We start from the raw sequence: 18,243 nt of genomic DNA, 5'->3' as shown, positions 1-18,243 counted from the left end.
AGGATCGTTGGCGGAATCAAACAGTGAAGGTAATGTTTTGCCTTTGCGTTGCTCGGTTCGGAAAAATCGGAGATCGGGAAAGGTTTGTGAAATTGGAGCCAAATATTCATCGAAATTGTCTGAGTCATTATCAGTCGTTTGAAGCGGCAAACGCGAAAGACAGTCAGTATCTGAGTGTTTATGGCCGCTTTTATGCACCACAGTAAAATTAAGCTCTTGTAGGCGTAAAGCCCATCGAGCGAGCCGCCCACTGGGGTCACGAAGACTCACGAGCCAGCAAAGGGAATGGTGGTCGGTCACAATCGTGAAAGCATTCCCGTACAGATAGGAACGAAAGTGCTGTACAGCGAAAACAACAGCTAGACATTCTTGCTCCGTAACCGTGTAATTTCTTTCACATTTACTCAACGAGCGGCTGGCATACGCTATCACGTGCTGATCGCGTCCATGGCGTTGTATAAGTACAGCGCCGATACCGATACCACTTGCGTCAGTGGTATCGGTATCGCCGTGGATGGTCCTGGCTGCTCGGTACTGCCGTCTTCAGCCATGTCTGATCGCATTGGTGGTAGGCCAGCAAGTCTACGGCTTCTTCGGTAGATGAAACGCTCCGTGGTCGCCACCCAAGCACCTCCACCAAGATGTTACGTGCTTTGTACGCACGGGGGGTTTATTTACAGGGATCTGTACAAAGAGGACTGCGGCGAAGCGTACAAACGTTCCTCTGCCCTTGCTCTTTTCTTCTTCTTCACCGATCTACCCGACCGCTCTTTTTCATCTTCCGTCGACGTTCTACGAAGGCGCGTGACAATATTAAGCTGGTTGCTTCTCACTATGATAGTGGAGAAATTTCAGTCTCTTTGATACTATCAGGCCATTCAACTTTGAGATGCCCAATATTCATGCATATTGACATGAAAATGTTTTTTACAAATATTGCTTTGAGCGTGTAATACGTAGACAAAGCAACAGCTTTGGCGCACTTCTGACTTTTTCTGATTTCATGTGCCAGAAACCGAATCATTTTACTTTCATTCGTTATGAAATGCCGGAGGGATGAGTGATAGCAGTCGTAAAAAAAGGGTCTTTTCTCTCTTTGCCTCCTTGTTCATATTTGATTTTCTTCTCAGAAATGTGGGATTGTTGTCAGCGGTGGAAGCTCTGATTTCTCCTATTCATGGATGATGCTGGATTGACAGTGCTAACTCATTGGAATCCACAGTGTGTCAGGTCCATTATTTGTACTGTATGTTTCACTAATATTTGAAGAAAGGAAGTGGATAGAAAAATTGAAAATTGTGATGGCCGTTTGTTTTCTGCCTCCCACCTCAGGTCTCTCAACATGTAACACTGGAAAAATTGAGGTAGTACAAGAGGAAGAAGATGAAGATGAAGGAGCACTGAACAAGGGCCAACGCTTCAACAAGTGGACTTGTCTTCGCCTGGGCGCCCAGGCGAAGACAAGTCCACTTGTCGAAACGTTGGCTTGACCCCCTTTACTCTTGTTCAGTGCTCCCTCATACTGGAAAATCTTATGCTTTGTTTTGTTTTTTAATTAAAAAATCACTGAGCTAAATGATCTTATTGCTTTATAGTATCCTTCCCAATTCGAAATATTCTATGTTACTTTTAAAGTTGGTGTGTTTAATAGAAAGCTGGGTGGAAAAATGGCAAATGCAACATTTCAGAGAAAAGATATTTAAAATTCATAAATATGCAGAAATTTGTTCTATTCCATGAAAACCCTGCAAGCCTCAGGGCTCAGACTTATCAATACCTTGAGCTGCAAGATATCATTGCTGGTTCATGAAAGAATGCTCCAAGAGGTGTTGCAGAAAGTTTTTTTCTTACCAAATGTTTTTTTTTATTTGAAAATTCTATAAGGTACAAACACTGCAGATAGCATGAACTTTGAGGTACAAAAATACAAAAGAAATTGCAAGATACAAAAGTTGCTGACATTGAATGACCACCTTGTAGCTGGTGCCAACCCAAATGCAGCACTGTTCAGAGAAGTTTTTCAGGTGCTACTTGTGTTTATTCCTTTCGTGTGACAACGCATGCAGTTATTTCTCTAATGACTCCAGGGCCAGTTTCCAAGAAAGGTCAGTCCGTATTAGATCCTTATTTTTCATTCACATCGCAGTTGTGACAAACTTATGTGGGTCCTATCCATTTACAGAGTTTCTGCAGCAGTGAGATATTAGATAAACTGTGCCATTTTATTCATCCTTACTTAATTTATTCAAATTACTCACAGGCTCCTTGTGCATTGGGGCATACAAATCAAGTAACAAAATGTAAGAGCAAATACAACAAGGCGCAAGAGCTGTGTAAATTAACCACAGTTGTAGGCTTTCTGGATTCACTCTCAGGTGTGTGGTGTAGTATCTTCCACAGACGTGGTCATCCTACAAATTCATTTTGACTAGGCACTATCATCAAGCATACTTAGCAGACTCATGCTTTGCTGCACCATGGAAAGCCATCTTCTGTCTGGAATGATCAGTGTGAAATAAAATTGCTAGGAAAGGCACTAAGACAACCAGTTTCATGAGTTCAATCACTTCGAATCAAAGAGAATTTTTCTGGCCATGGTATAGCCTATTGCAATTGGTGCAGAGGCCTAGTGATTTTTTTCATGCGGTTGGCACATTTCTTTGCGCACATTGCACGCTAGCATCATCAAAGTTCTTGTTTTTGCTTTGAATGATGAGTAAAGCTTGTAAAAATGGTTCACTTGTGTAGTACACCTGCGAAATACACTGTAGTACACTCAAAGAAAAAGCTAACCTCCCCAACCTTATTCACCGTCGCAAAGTTGCCCGCCTCTCCCACTTCCATAAATTCTATTATGAATCCCCTCGAAACTCTGCCATTCTACCAGCCCACCGCCACTCCTCTTGCCTCAGCCATGACAAGATGGTATAGCCACCTTCAGCCCGATCATCAGCCCATCTTTCCTCGTTTTTTGTACAGACACCAAAGGACTGGAATGACCTTCCTACTACCGCTGTTAGTCATTGCAATCATATCCACTTGAAGCACGTCATTGAAAAACTCATCTGCATCACAGGGGCATTTGAGGTATGGAAAATAAATAATTAAAATAATCCATAATTTCATTTGCATCCAAATGATGGATGACCAGTATGAGCAATTTCTGGGAATCATTTTTGCCGTCATCAGACCTCCGCCAGTTTACCGAGTTGGTCTTTTTTTGTAGAATACTGCTGTTCTTACATGAATGTAAACATATTAATGCTCTCATGACTAAGATTATTCCTTAATTGCACTGCATATTAAGTATTAATTATGAATTGTTATTCAATATACCCAGGAGGAAGGTGTGGACAGGGAAAACACCAGATAAATAAAAGCACAGTTAGCAGAAAGGAAACCAGAATGGTAACCATCACTACAATTGGGAAATTTTCATTGCTGAGAATGGGCTCGTGAAATGTTGGCAGATTATCCACTCTCAGCTGGATGGCTCATGCATTGACAGAGGAAAGTACAGTAAGCAAAGTACGTGCTGGAGAACTCGTGCAGGTGGTGGGAATTATTCCCTCAGCGTGTGTTACTTTTCTCGTGTCACAAGTTGCAGTTTGTTTTAGAGTATAGGCGGGTGTTTGCAGTTTTGTTTTTATGGATGTTTGTTGTATCTTTCTGTGGGACGAAGAGATTCTTGTGGCCTCTTGAGAAAAACCCTCGCAAGAGAACAACCAACATGGGTGCTCATAACAACTGTGACCAATGAAAGCAGGTCTTGTGGCACCATGTGAAGAACATGTGTGTGAGTGGGGAGAATTTGATAAAAGACGAAGAAGGAAAACCACTTGATCAGCTAAGTGTGCATCTTTTCTTTGTTCAAGGCATGGTGGTGTGAGAGCCTGTCTGACAAGGAGGGCACAACAGTGTGGTAATCCATGGCTGGCCTGCAGGTTGACGTCACCTGGTGCCACAGGTACCCAAACAGGTGAGTCCTTTGGCCGTGTGGGAGGGCCACTGAGAAATCCATTCTCTTCTTCCTGGCCATCAAGGTCATAATTAAACATAGGAAAGTGCTCTTTGTGCTCTTTCCATTCTCTTTATATAATTGAGGCTTGTGGCGCAGCAAATGATATACAGTCGCCAACCAATTTTTCGGTCCCTCAAGGGGCCGAGATAGCGTCCGGAAAATCAGGCAGTCCGAAAAACAAATTCATGCAAAAAAAGTCACTTTATTGAGCGAGCGGCTTGAAAAACTGGTCAATATGCCTATGCCTCTGTGTTATCAAGGTTTACCAGAGAGGTGACAACTAGGAGTAGGTTTCCTTGTCAATAAGTATATAGCAGGTAATATAGATGAATTCTATAGTATTAATGAGAGGGTTGCAGGCATCGTAATTAGGCTTAATAAGCGGTATAAACTGAAGGTTGTACAGGCCTATGCACCTACATGTAGTTATGATGACCAGGCAGTTGAAAGCTTCTACGAAGATGTAGAATCGGCAATGCGAAAAGTAAAGACGCAGTATACTGTACTTATGGGCGACTTCAATGCACAGGTAGGGAAAAAGCAGGCAGGAGACAAGGCAGTAGGTGACTATGGCCTTGGTTCTAGGAATAGCAGGGGGGATTTACTAGTTGAGTTTGCAGAGCGCAATAACTTACGAATCATGAATATCTTCTTCAGCAAACAGAAGAACCGGAAATGACATGGAAAAGTCCTAACGGGGAGACTAAAAATGAAATCGACTACATAATGTGCTCAACCCCCGCCATTATGCAAGATGTAGAGGTAATCAGGAAAGTGCGATGCAGTGACCACTGAATGGTGAGGTCCCGAATTAGCCTAAATCTGAAGAAGGAACGCAACAGATTAGTAAGAAAGAAACCCATCAATGAATTAGCGGTGAGGGGTATGGCAGAAGAGTTCAGGATCTCGCTACAGAATAGGTTTTCAGCTCTAACTGAGGATGGCGACATTACCCTAGAGGCAAGGAACAATAATTTCAGAGATGTCATTACTGAGTGCACGGTAGAAGTAGGCGGTAGGATAGTTAGAGAGGATAAAGGCAAGCTGTCTAAGGAGACAAAAGATTTGATTAAGAAACGCCTGAGTATGAAAGCTTCCAATCCAACAGACCAGATCGAATTGGCCGAGATATCAAAGCTAATCAATAAGCGCAAGGTGGCCGATATAAGGAAGTATAACATGGAGAAAATTGAGCATGCTGTAAAGAACGGGGGAAGCCTTAAAGCGGTAAAGAAGAAATTGGGCATAGGCAAAAACCAGATGTATGCGATAAGGGACAAGGCGGGCAACGTCTTCACTAATATGGACAAGATAGTCAAAGTAGCTGAGGAGTTCTAAACAGATCTCTACAGTAGCCAAAGTGTTCAGGACCGTAATGAGATTGGCGGTAGGGAAAAAGTCGGACGTTCCACCAGTGACGAAGGACGAGGTCAAGAAAGCACTAGAAGCTATGAAAAGGGGGAAATCAGCTGGAGAGGATCAGATAACTACAGATTTGCTGAAGGATGGGGGGGATATCGTGCTAGAAAAACTGGCCACCCTATATACGCAGTCCCTGGTGTCATCGACGGTACCGGAACAATGGAAGAATGCATACATTATCCTCATTCATAAGAAAGGGGACTCTAAGATCCTTAAAAATTACAGACCAATCAGCTTACTGTCTGTTACGTATAAGGTATTTACTAAGGTAATCGCTAATAGAATCAGGACAACCTTAGACTACAATCAAGCAAAGGATCAAGCAGGGCTTCGGAAACGGTACTCTACTATCGATCATATCCATACCATCAATCAGGTGATAGAAAAATGCTCGGCATATAACCAGCCCTTATACATAGCATTCATTGATTACGAAAAAGCATTTGACTCGGTTGAAACCTCGGCGGTGATGCAGGCATTGCGAAATCAGGGGGTAGACGAGCCGTACGTGAAAGTGCTGGAAGATATATATAGTGGCTGTACAGCAACCATAGTTCTGCATAAAGAAAGTAACAAAATTCCTATAAAGAAAGGTGTTAGGTAAGGAGACTCGATCTCCCCAGTACTATTCACAGCTTGCACAGAGACTTGGAATGGGAGCATTTAGGGATAAGAGTAGATGGAGAATACCTTAGTAATCTGCGATTTGCTGATGACATTGCCTTGCTAAGCAACTCGGGGGATGAACTGCAAATAATGATTGATGACCTAGACAGGAAAAGTAGAAAGGTAGGCTTGAAAAATCAATATGCAGAAGACTAAGGTAATGTTCAACAGCCTCGGGAAGGAACAGCAGTTTACATTAGGTAGCGAAATACTGGAAGTAGTAGGCGAATATGTCTGCTTAGGACAGGTAGTAACCACAGATCCGGACCATGAAAAGGAAATAACAAGAAGAATAAGATTGGGATGGAGCGCATTTGGCAAGCACTCGCAGATTATGTCTAGCAGCTTACCGGTATTGCTAAAGAGGAAAGTATATAACAGTTGCATCTTACCTGTACTCACCTATGGTGCTGAAACGTGGAGGCTAACCAAGAGAGTTCTACTTAAGTTGAGGACAACTCAGAGGGCTATGGAACGAAAAATGGTAGGGATAACATTAAGAGATAGAAAGTGTGCAGAGTGGGTCAGAGAAATAACTCAAGTTACCGACATTCTAGTGGAAATTAAGAAGAAGAAATGGACATGGGCAGGACATGTAGTGCGAAGGGAGGATAACCGATGGTCGCCTTTCGGTAGGATACGTTCTTTACGACCAGCCAATCACCGCTCTCAACATGGCGCCGGTTAGCAAGCGGCTGATAGCCGAGGTCTGGGCTCTTGAAGCTCAAAATGAGATGTGAAAGAAATGACTGGAAACACAAATAAAAAACGAAAAAGAACAATGGGTATATTAACAATTAACCACTCGATTACAAATACACTTCGTGTCGCACACGCACGTTCACACACAGTTTTCAAACGTCCGCTCACCGTGCTGACGCACTACTCACTCCTTCGCACATTTCTTCACGCGCGCGCTCTCATTGTCGACGTACAGCGCACTCCTGCTCGGTGTCCCATGATTGCACTCTTTTGCACCAAAACAGGCGTACGGTCCGCCTGCATCCCTGCTTGTGATGTTACCAGCGCCCCGAAGCGATCTTGGAGACGGGCTGGGGCGGTGACTCAAAGGCCGCACTAGTTACACCAAACAATGAGCCGGGGCGCGCGGCAGACACGGAAACGTCCGCGGAACCTCGTCCCCCCTCAGAAAATGCTGTTTTCTTTTTCTCTTTTACGGTGAGCTTCTTTCAAACTTCGACGAGTCCGCACCAGCTTCGTTCTGCGGCCCGACCGCAACGTCGCCCCGCATCGGCCTTTCGCTGCAGGCCAACTGTTTCCTCACTTGTCAACGGAGTCGATGGGCTTTGAGAATGCACGGGGATGAAGCGGGCATCCCCCGCCTCCATAACCTCACTTTTCTAAACTAGAGAAAACATTTTCGTTGTTGAGAGCTTGTTCGCACATGAAAAAACGGATTAATAAATCACTTACTGCTTTGACTCAGCGCACTCACAATTAGCAGCCAGGCATCGTTTTGCACTTCTCTCTGTGCGATTTCAGCTACTCGTAGTAGAGAGCCGGCCTCTGTCGAACTTTTTTCATGAGAGGCTGATAATTCCTCAGCCAAGATTCCACACTGCACATGATCAAGCTGCGGACAGACACAATCACCGACACAACACCAGTAACACCGGCGAGCCGACACACTGCAGCAGAGTAAGAGTGTCGGATGATGTCGCCTACTAGTGGTTTACGCACGAAATCTGGGAGGACCGGAAGCCCCGTGACCGGAAAGGGAAAACCAAAATGGCTGTGCGCATTGGTCGCACGTAACAGACGTATCTGCTCTAGACGTAAAAGTCGCGGGTCCTCCAACATTTACGCCCACGCTCGGTGCGGACGTTACACATCTTACGCACAATGCGACAAGTCTGAACAGACACGTTACGTTTTTTGTGCTTACGCTTACGATCCTTACGGACGGACGATACGTGCGTTGCGCACATAGTCTGAACGCGGCTTAATAACGCAGTTACAGCCACCGCAATCACCTGATTCTGTCATGCTTCTCTCCTTCCGTTCCCTCGCAAAGGTTTTATCACTCTCCTGCCCGAGGTCGTCTAGCCTCCGCAAAACAAATTCCCCTTCTTCCTCCGCGTTTGGCGGGAGGGGGGGCGTGGCACTTCGCGAGCGCAAAAAAAAAAGAAAAGAAAACGGCCGAGGGAGCGCGCGCCGCTGGATTCAGTCTGGCCGTGGCGAGGGAAAAGCGCGCAGCGAGCGGTAGACACCCATCCTTCTCCCGTCAGTCAGCGAGACGGGCCAGTGGACGTCGTTCGCGGTACGTACGTCATTACTTTGGCTCGACGGACCAGCGCAGGAAACGGGAAAGCTGGCTTCCGGAAGGAGAGCATGAGAGAGCTTTGAATTGTATTTTCGATGCTTTGTGGCGCGCGTGTCACTGTAGCATTTTGCACAGACTATCTCCGGTACCTGATCGAAACACTGGGCTCCTTTGCTTAAAAAGGCCTTCCCTGTACCACGGCCGCTCGATCGCACTTGGTGCGGCCTGCTGCGTCACGCTGCCGTCAATGGGCAAGCGCGTCCTTGGGGAGTTTACAGTTGCGCCCGCTATTTCTGCTGAGGGCGCCACTGTTCGGGGACACGTTGCCGCCGGGGTCGCCGGCTCTGAGAGCGAGGTTTGCTTCCTTTCTGGGTGCATTCGCCTCGCGTCTGCGTGGTAAACGCAAACGTTTTTGTGTGCGCGTGTGCAAGCACGTTAACGTTGGGACTGGATGCGTTTGTTTTTTAAGGCGAAAGCCGTTCTAGGCTCATGAAGCGAAAATCTATGCGCAGAAGCTGTGCCTGTTATCTGTGCGTCGCATCTGTGCACTGGTGTGCCAGTCGCAAAAGCGGACGTGCAAAAATGGAGATTAAGAATGAAAATGATTGATGGTGATAGGTAATCAATAAAAGTTATAAATAGACATTGATAGAGGTAATGACTAATAATGGGTAATAACGACTAAAATGATTTGTAATGACCAGTATATCAAACTACGACATGTAATGACTGCAATTGATTAGAAATGAGTGAAAGTGCTTAGCGATGTGTGGTAATGACTATAATAGCTAGGCATGACTCATCGTTACTGTTAATGACTACGAAATGACCAATATGTGAAACGACGACATGTAATGACAACTGCTGATTCTAAATGAGTAACCTGCTTAGTTATGAGTGATAAGGGCTGCAACGACTAGGCAGGCAGACTCATCATGACTGAGAAACGACCAATATATCAAACGATGACTTGAAATGACGAACTGTGGCAAACGATGAGAGGCAAATGATAGGAGAAGGGTGAGCTTTCGCCGTCCTCTGCTTAAGAAACATCTAAGAGACCCTCTAATTTTATCTGCTGAGCTCGCTTCAGGCAAAGACAGCAGCGAGGAGTGGAAATGCACTCGCTTCCTCTGAAATGAAAGCGGCGTTGCGGTTAAAAAGTCCAGATGCTGAAGCATAATGCCCTATCAGCTGCCATTGAATTTGCTACAAGGGACAGCAGATTGGACTTGTTGGTGATTAATTATAGGTTAACTGTGCAAACAACGTGACGGGAACACAGGAGAAGAAGACGGCACAACGGCGCTAGTTGTGTCGTCCTCTTTTCCTGTGTTCCCGTCACGTTATTTAACCTATTTAGTTATCAGGGAGCTGGCCAGTGAACTAGGATTTTTAATGATGTGTTGTGAAGCAGATGAACACGACGAGGTAGCACCAGAAGCGTTTCTCGCAGGTTATGTTGCGAGGACATATCAGAAAAAGCTACGAAGGGCTTTTTTTTATATAAGCATGCAATTTGTTCTAAATTTTGCCACGCTAGTCTGAGTGGCCTTGAAAGTAAAGGAGCCTATGCATACAACATTCGTTTATACTGTTCAGACTGTTTGAGCCGATGCGATAAAATGAAAAGCCACGTTCCACAGAAAATCCGGCGCCCGGTCTGTCGGCGGAAAGTCGGAAAAAAACCTTTCTGGTAAGAGGCACTTTAGTTGGTGATATGGCCAAACACCTTTGGCTCAATGAGAACTCATGACATGTTCAATGTGGCAGGAGCTGCCAAACCAGAGAGAGTCAATGAGATGTAAGGGTGAAATGAGAATTATTGAAAGCGGGACCCTTAGATCCCAAGTCAGGCACACTATACTCCTATAGGGCACGTTTTACAGCTTCGGTAAAGAGGTGCTTTATATACTTATGTGTAGGGTGCTATTTCATATAATGCGGTAGCTTAAGGCTGCATTCTAATGATATGCGACAGAGGCAGCAATTACGGGATACGGTGGATAAGCAGGTAGCAAAGTGCGGGCACTCTAACGAGGCTCCTCAAGGAGACTTAAGAACCCCAAGTTTTGTTTATCACTACCAGGTTGTTGCTTAATTTATGCGATATTTGGTAATGGTTTTGAGGCGACATGTCAGTCGAGCAAGAGCCTGTTGCAGGAAATATAGTCAACTGGACCAGTTACAGGTTAATGAAAACCAAGGACAGTGGAGGCTTGATGTACCCTGCAATGGAAGTAATCAAGCTTTGTCAGCTTACGAGCACCTTCATTAACAGGATGATGAAGTCTGAAGAGGTCCAGCGAAGTAGCAAGCTGTGTAAACTTGGTTTCATCATTGTTTTCTCAGTGTACACAGTACCTGCAGCTAATCTATAAAAACAATGATCGTACCCATGCTAAGGCGCTATGCAAGATATCGTTAAGTTGCTGCCCCCACTGATAGCGAGCTGGGCTGGAAATGTCAACTCAACAGTGGAGCGATGTTTATGGTTATGGCATAAACCTCTCTCAAGAAAGGTTTTTCGTCTGCGATTGGTAATTTTCTTCCTTCTTTTGTGTGCACATGCTGAATCTCGCTGTGTGGCCATGCTCGCTGAATCTCGGCTGCAGTTGCGCTCTGACGCGTGAACATTCTTGTGATCGCAGCTAAGAGTTTCACAACAGCAACACTCGAGGCGAGTTCTTCCATTGAAAATTACGAACCAGCAAAATTGTATGGGTTTGCGAGCAGCCAATAAAAATAGTAATAAAAACTTTCGGCGCATATACGTAGCACCTTGAGGCAGACCGACTCTATCAAGCACGCTTACTTTGTCCGGTCATACAAAATGGGGGAGCCATGACGGATAGCGTTCTGGCGTACAAAGTTTAAGATCTTCAACTGAGTCGAAGATCCCAGGTTATCATCTAGATTTAACCTAATAAACATCTTCATATTTCCACCGTAACATTTGTCACAATGAGATAGAAAGGTTTGTTACATGTCGCATTTTCATAGAGGTTGCTCATAGTAGGACATTTTTTATTGGATAGCGCTGGCAGCTTAGAACAGGTTGACATCAATTTGTGTATAAAAGCTGTATGCAGGAATGAGTAAATGGTATGAAAATGACACACGGAATTCACGACATAGTTAAGTGGTTATGCATTAGGCTACCATGGCAGCTGAACAGCTTCGAATTGTTCACAGCTTGGTCACATTTTAATGTGACGAACAACTGGATCCAAATGCAACATCACGGTAATGCGAGCTCTCCAATCGAGTGGCCTTGAACCACTGTCACTATAAGTTTCTCGGGCTACACTCCAGTATACATCCTTGCCGAGCAAGCGCTAAGTGCTGACATGGTCGCACTAGACATGATAGTATATACTAATTCTTGTTGCCAAATTGTGTGAAGCGGAGCTCATATGTCCTTAAAATAAAAGGGTTCTTCCACGCCTACGCCTCCCTCAAAGCGCAGTCAGGCGCAACTCTCCGTTCGCGGCTGTCCCCGAACGGTGGCGCCGCGGCGGTGGCGACTGGAAGTAGGCGCCTCCCGCCGGTTTCGGGCGACGTAGCAGGTCGCACCTAGTACGCTTCCATCGAGTGGCCGTGCTTGGACAGTGGCCCTTTAAGTGCGGACGGCTAGATGCTCTCCCTCCGCCAGCTCGAAGCCGCGCTCCGACGGCCAAGCGCTTTTCTTACTGCCCCAGTAGAATAAAAAACAAACAAACAAAAACAAAAATCGTCGACAGGACACGCAGAAGTGACGTAGTAGCCCCACGTCACTTGTGTCACGTGATTGCGCGTTCACGGTGTGCAAAAATACCCTCCCAATGAAGAAGGGGGGAGAATGCTTTTGCAGGTCGACGATGCGCAATCACGTGACACATAGGTGACGTAGCCTACACGTCACGTACGCGTATCTCGCGGAGTCTTTCTTTTTTTTTTTCCTTGTAAGAGGAAGCGCTCGCGGCGGTTGGTTTTGTCCACGCCATGGCTCCTCCCTCAACACAGTCTTCTCCCCTCCCCCATGGCTCCAAGCAGTAAACATTATTTTCCTCCCCCGGGGGAATGAGTGAGCGCAGATTTTGTGTGTTCGCAGTCTTTTGCTTTCATTCTCTTCCGGTGGTCTGGCGAGGTTAGAGCTGGTATTCAAAGCGACGCAGGGACTTCGAGTCGCGAGTCTGCTTCTTCGCAGCGCGCTGCAGGGATTGTGATTGCTTCCTCACTACAATGAAAACGTGCAAGAGTACTGACCGACGTAGGGACTTCGAGTCGCGAGTCTGCTTCTTCGCAGCGCGCTGCAGGGATTGTGATTGCTTCCTCACTACAATGAAAACGTGCAAGAGTACTGACCGACGTAGGGACTTCGAGTCGCGAGTCTGCTTCTTCGCAGCGCGCTGCAGGGATTGTGATTGCTTCCTCACTACAATGAAAACGTGCAAGAGTACTGACCGAAGCAGGGACTTCGAGTCGCGAGTCTGCTTCTTCGCAGCGCGCTGCAGGGATTGTGATTGCTTCCTCACTACAATGAAAACGTGCAAGAGTACTGACCGACGTAGGGACTTCGAGTCGCGAGTCTGCTTCTTCGCAGCGCGCTGCAGGGATTGTGATTGCTTCCTCACTACAATGAAAACGTGCAAGAGTACTGACCGAAGCAGGGACTTCGAGTCGCGAGTCTGCTTCTTCGCAGCGCGCTGCAGGGATTGTGATTGCTTCCTCACTACAATGAAAACGTGCAAGAGTACTGACCGACGTAGGGACTTCGAGTCGCGAGTCTGCTTCTTCGCAGCGCGCTGCAGGGATTGTGATTGCTTCCTCACTACAATGAAAACGTGCAAGAGTACTGACCGAACCGAAGCAGGGACTTCGAGTCGCGAGTCTGCTTCTTCGCAGCGCGCTGCAGGGATTGTGATTGCTTCCTCACTACAATGAAAACGTGCAAGAGTACTGACCGACGTAGGGACTTCGGGTCGCGAGTCTGCTTCTTCGCAGCGCGCTGCAGGGATTGTGATTGCTTCCTCACTACAATGAAAACGTGCAAGAGTACTGACCGAAGCAGGGACTTCGAGTCGCGAGTCTGCTTCTTCGCAGCGCGCTGCAGGGATTGTGATTGCTTCCTCACTACAATGAAAACGTGCAAGAGTACTGACCGAAGCAGGGACTTCGAGTCGCGAGTCTGCTTCTTCGCAGCGCGCTGCAGGGATTGTGATTGCTTCCTCACTACAATGAAAACGTGCAAGAGTACTGACCGACGTAGGGACTTCGAGTCGCGAGTCTGCTTCTTCGCAGCGCGCTGCAGGGATTGTGATTGCTTCCTCACTACAATGAAAACGTGCAAGAGTACTGACCGAAGCAGGGACTTCGAGTCGCGAGTCTGCTTCTTCGCAGCGCGCTGCAGGGATTGTGATTGCTTCCTCACTACAATGAAAACGTGCAAGAGTACTGACCGACGTAGGGACTTCGAGTCGCGAGTCTGCTTCTTCGCAGCGCGCTGCAGGGATTGTGATTGCTTCCTCACTACAATGAAAACGTGCAAGAGTACTGACCGACGTAGGGACTTCGAGTCGCGAGTCTGCTTCTTCGCAGCGCGCTGCAGGGATTGTGATTGCTTCCTCACTACAATGAAAACGTGCAAGAGTACTGACCGAAGCAGGGACTTCGAGTCGCGAGTCTGCTTCTTCGCAGCGCGCTGCAGGGATTGTGATTGCTTCCTCACTACAACGAAAACGTGCAAGAGTACTGACCGACGTAGGGACTTCGAGTCGCGAGTCTGCTTCTTCGCAGCGCGCTGCAGGGATTGTGATTGCTTCCTCACTACAATGAAAACGTGCAAGAGTACTGACCGAAGCAGGGACTTCGAGTCGCGAGTCTGCTTCTTCGCAGCGCGCTGCAGGGATTGTGATTGCTTCCTCACTACAATGAAAACGTGCAAGAGTACTGACCGACGTAGGGACTTCGAGTCGCGAGTCTGCTTCTTCGCAGCGCGCTGCAGGGATTGTGATTGCTTCCTCACTACAATGAAAACGTGCAAGAGTACTGACCGAAGCAGGGACTTCGAGTCGCGAGTCTGCTTCTTCGCAGCGCGCTGCAGGGATTGTGATTGCTTCCTCACTACAATGAAAACGTGCAAGAGTACTGACCGACGTAGGGACTTCGAGTCGCGAGTCTGCTTCTTCGCAGCGCGCTGCAGGGATTGTGATTGCTTCCTCACTGCAATGAAAACGTGCAAGAGTACTGACCGAAGCAGGGACTTCGAGTCGCGAGTCTGCTTCTTCGCAGCGCGCTGCAGGGATTGTGATTGCTTCCTCACTACAATGAAAACGTGCAAGAGTACTGACCGACGTAGGGACTTCGAGTCGCGAGTCTGCTTCTTCGCAGCGCGCTGCAGGGATTGTGATTGCTTCCTCACTACAATGAAAACGTGCAAGAGTACTGACCGAAGCAGGGACTTCGAGTCGCGAGTCTGCTTCTTCGCAGCGCGCTGCAGGGATTGTGATTGCTTCCTCACTACAATGAAAACGTGCAAGAGTACTGACCGACGTAGGGACTTCGAGTCGCGAGTCTGCTTCTTCGCAGCGCGCTGCAGGGATTGTGATTGCTTCCTCACTACAATGAAAACGTGCAAGAGTACTGACCGAAGCAGGGACTTCGAGTCGCGAGTCTGCTTCTTCGCAGCGCGCTGCAGGGATTGTGATTGCTTCCTCACTACCATGAAAACGTGCAAGAGTACTGACCGAAGCAGGGACTTCGAGTCGCGAGTCTGCTTCTTCGCAGCGCGCTGCAGGGATTGTGATTGCTTCCTCACTACAATGAAAACGTGCAAGAGTACTGACCGACGTAGGGACTTTGAGTCGCGAGTCTGCTTCTTCGCAGCGCGCTGCAGGGATTGTGATTGCTTCCTCACTACAATGAAAACGTGCAAGAGTACTGACCGAAGCAGGGACTTCGAGTCGCGAGTCTGCTTCTTCGCAGCGCGCTGCAGGGATTGTGATTGCTTCCTCACTACAATGAAAACGTGCAAGAGTACTGACCGAAGCAGGGACTTCGAGTCGCGAGTCTGCTTCTTCGCAGCACGCTGCAGGGATTGTGATTGCTTCCTCACTACAATGAAAACGTGCAAGAGTACTGACCGACGTAGGGACTTCGAGTCGCGAGTCTGCTTCTTCGCAGCGCGCTGCAGGGATTGTGATTGCTTCCTCACTACAATGAAAACGTGCAAGAGTACTGACCGAAGCAGGGACTTCGAGTCGCGAGTCTGCTTCTTCGCAGCGCGCTGCAGGGATTGTGATCGCTTCCTCACTACAATGAAAACGTGCAAGAGTACTGACCGACGCAGGGACTTCTAGTCGCGAGTCTGCTTCTTCGCAGTGCGCTGCAGGGATTGTGATTGCTTCCTCACTACAATGAAAACGTGCAAGAGTACTGACCGACGCAGGGACTTCGAGTCGCGAGTCTGCTTCTTCGCAGCGCGCTGCAGGGATTGTGATTGCTTCCTCACTACAATGAAAACGTGCAAGAGTACTGACCGACGCAGGGACTTCGAGTCGCGAGTCTGCTTCTTCGCAGCGCGCTGCAGGGATTGTGCTTGCTTCCTCACTACAATGAAAACGTGCAAGAGTACTGACCGACGCAGGGACTTCGAGTCGCGAGTCTGCTTCTTCGCAGCGCGCTGCAGGGATTGTGATTGCTTCCTCACTACAATGAAAACGTGCAAGAGTACTGACCGATGCAGGGACTTCGAGTCGCGAGTGTGCTTCTTCGCAGCGCGCTGCAGGGATTGTGATTGCTTCCTCACTACAATGAAAACGTGCAAGAGTACTGACCGACGCAGGGACTTCGAGTCACGAGTCTGCTTCTTCGCAGCGCGCTGCAGGGATTGTGATTGCTTCCTCACTACAATGAAAACGTGCAAGAGTACTGACCTTATGCGGGGCCTCAAATATATTGAGTACCTGCGCATGAGTTATTTGCACACGCGCGCCCACACACATGCAGTTTCTTAGTGGAAAAAAGCAAATAACTTTACAGCATCTTGCGCGTAACGTTGATGTTTAGAATTAAGCTGTGAAATTATACAAGATGTTGCTTAGCTTACGGATACGTCACTACATATACAGTCGAACCCGGTTATATCGAACCCGGATATATCTAATTTTGGTTATATCGAACTCACGAAATATCCCCTTGAAAATCCCATGCAAAAGTAGGAAAGCCGCGTCATATATCGAACTCCGCACCACGCACTGTAAAGTGTGCCTTCCCCAAAAACGATTGCATCACCCTTGGCCGTTTGCCGCGTGACGTTTTCAAGCCACGCGTGGAAGGAATGAGAGGGGACAATTCGGCGATGGCTGGTCTGGACAGCGCCGCGCCCATTCTCCAAAGGCGCGCGCATCTGCAGTTGTCGTTTCCCGCGCGCCAGCACATGACGTTTGCAAGCCATGTGCGTGGCTGTGCGCATTCTTTTGCCGAGCTATCTCTCTCCTTCAGCACTCGCAACGCATGTGCCAAGGTAGCTCAGCCCGTTTTCAGACAGACATCGGACACTTTATCCAGCGTGTGTTGCGAACCCTCTGCGTGCGGCGGCGCGGCGGCTGACGTGGCTACGGCGCCTGCGGATGTTAAGAAGCAGCTCTCTCTTTTTTTTTTTTTGCGAGTCATCCTTTCTTACCGTTGTGCTGTACGCACGGCGTAGCGTAAGATATGGCGGCTGCGGACGTTTAGAAGCGGCAGGTTTTTATTTATTTATTTTTTTTTTTTCGGGGATGTTTATTATTATTTTTTTAATCGTTTATCTTTGCATGTATGAATCAGCGAAAGCACGCGGTCAGCTGCTGCGATCATAACGCCCGCCCCAAGCGCGGCGTGATAAATCGAACCAGGCTTGTGCAATCAAGCCATCACGGGCACTCTGCCAAGTTCGCTCCCCGACACCGCAGGAGCTATCAAAAGATAAACACGCCACGACGTTATCGCTGCGCAGCATCTTGGCACGCTGCCAATGAGCTGTGGCTGAGACGACCGAAACGGACTGACGCGCCATCGACATGCAAGCGAAAATGCTCGCGATTTCTGCCGCCGCGGCGACACAGAAACCTTGTTTTGAGCTGCCGCGGTGCTCGAGCGGCAAGAGGGACGCAGTTCCTACAAGTTTGAAAATTTTCGCTCTGTCGCTGCCGCTCGTCGCTGAGATCGCTCAGTCGCTTGCATGTGAGCGAGCTGGCCTTAACGCATTTTTTTTTTTTTTTTCAAATTTTCGGGTGCAAAAGTGGAGGGTGGGTTCATTATGCGAGTGGGTTGATTACGCGACAAATACGGTATCGTTTTTTCGCATCGTAAGTGCCGTCACAAGCCGATTTCTGTATATTGAATTATCGATATATCAAACTATTTCGTGATCCCCTTCGAGTTCGATATATCCGGGTTCGACTGTATATATATATATATATATATATATATATATATATATATATATATATATATATATATAGTGTTGTTGTTGTATGTACATAATTGAGCGTTTTAATGTGCAAAAGCGGCTGATTGAGCCAGGTAAACGACAGCAAATCTTCAGCACTCCCTCCGCTGCTTCTCAAACCAAACCAGCCCATACCTCACAGCTAGCAAACAAGAAGAAAGGAAGCAAGCATGCATACTGCTTTACCGAGGGCAGCTTCAAGCTGTCACTGGTTTGAAACCACGCTGTCTACGTTGGCTAGCCTGCCCGCCCAAAGCCCCTTTATTGAGAAGCTTTACCCACCCCTCCTTTCAACCTCTCCCCACTAACAGGCAAATAAAAATACAGAAGAAAGCGTGCGGACGGCTAGATGCTCTCCCTCCGCCAGCTCGAAGCCTC

At 47.5% G+C, this 18,243-nt stretch overlaps 1 protein-coding gene across 2 annotated transcripts in view; it reads left to right on the top strand.

Annotated features, from left to right (window-relative positions):
* LOC146201456 (GATOR2 complex protein MIOS-like) overlaps positions 1-18,243 on the top strand; it is a 279,626-nt gene that overhangs the window by 5,574 nt on the left and 255,809 nt on the right. Inside the window, exon 2 of one of the 2 annotated variants that reach the window (XM_084595858.1) lies at positions 3,876-3,979. In XM_084595858.1, coding sequence (XP_084451984.1) covers positions 3,930-3,979 — 50 coding nt within the window. In that variant the 5' untranslated portion in view covers positions 3,876-3,929. Of the gene's footprint in view, positions 1-3,875; positions 3,980-18,243 lie in introns of those variants that run through there. The other variant, XM_084595860.1, reaches the window with a different exon arrangement.

Source organism: Amblyomma maculatum, chromosome 2 (genome assembly GCF_055883805.1).
Source record: "Amblyomma maculatum isolate TAMU_Amacu chromosome 2, ASM5588380v1, whole genome shotgun sequence".
NCBI classification, from domain to species: Eukaryota; Metazoa; Arthropoda; class Arachnida; order Ixodida; family Ixodidae; genus Amblyomma; species Amblyomma maculatum.
The sequence above is the reverse complement of the archived record's forward strand: the minus strand, read 5'-3'. Positions and strand labels throughout refer to the sequence as shown.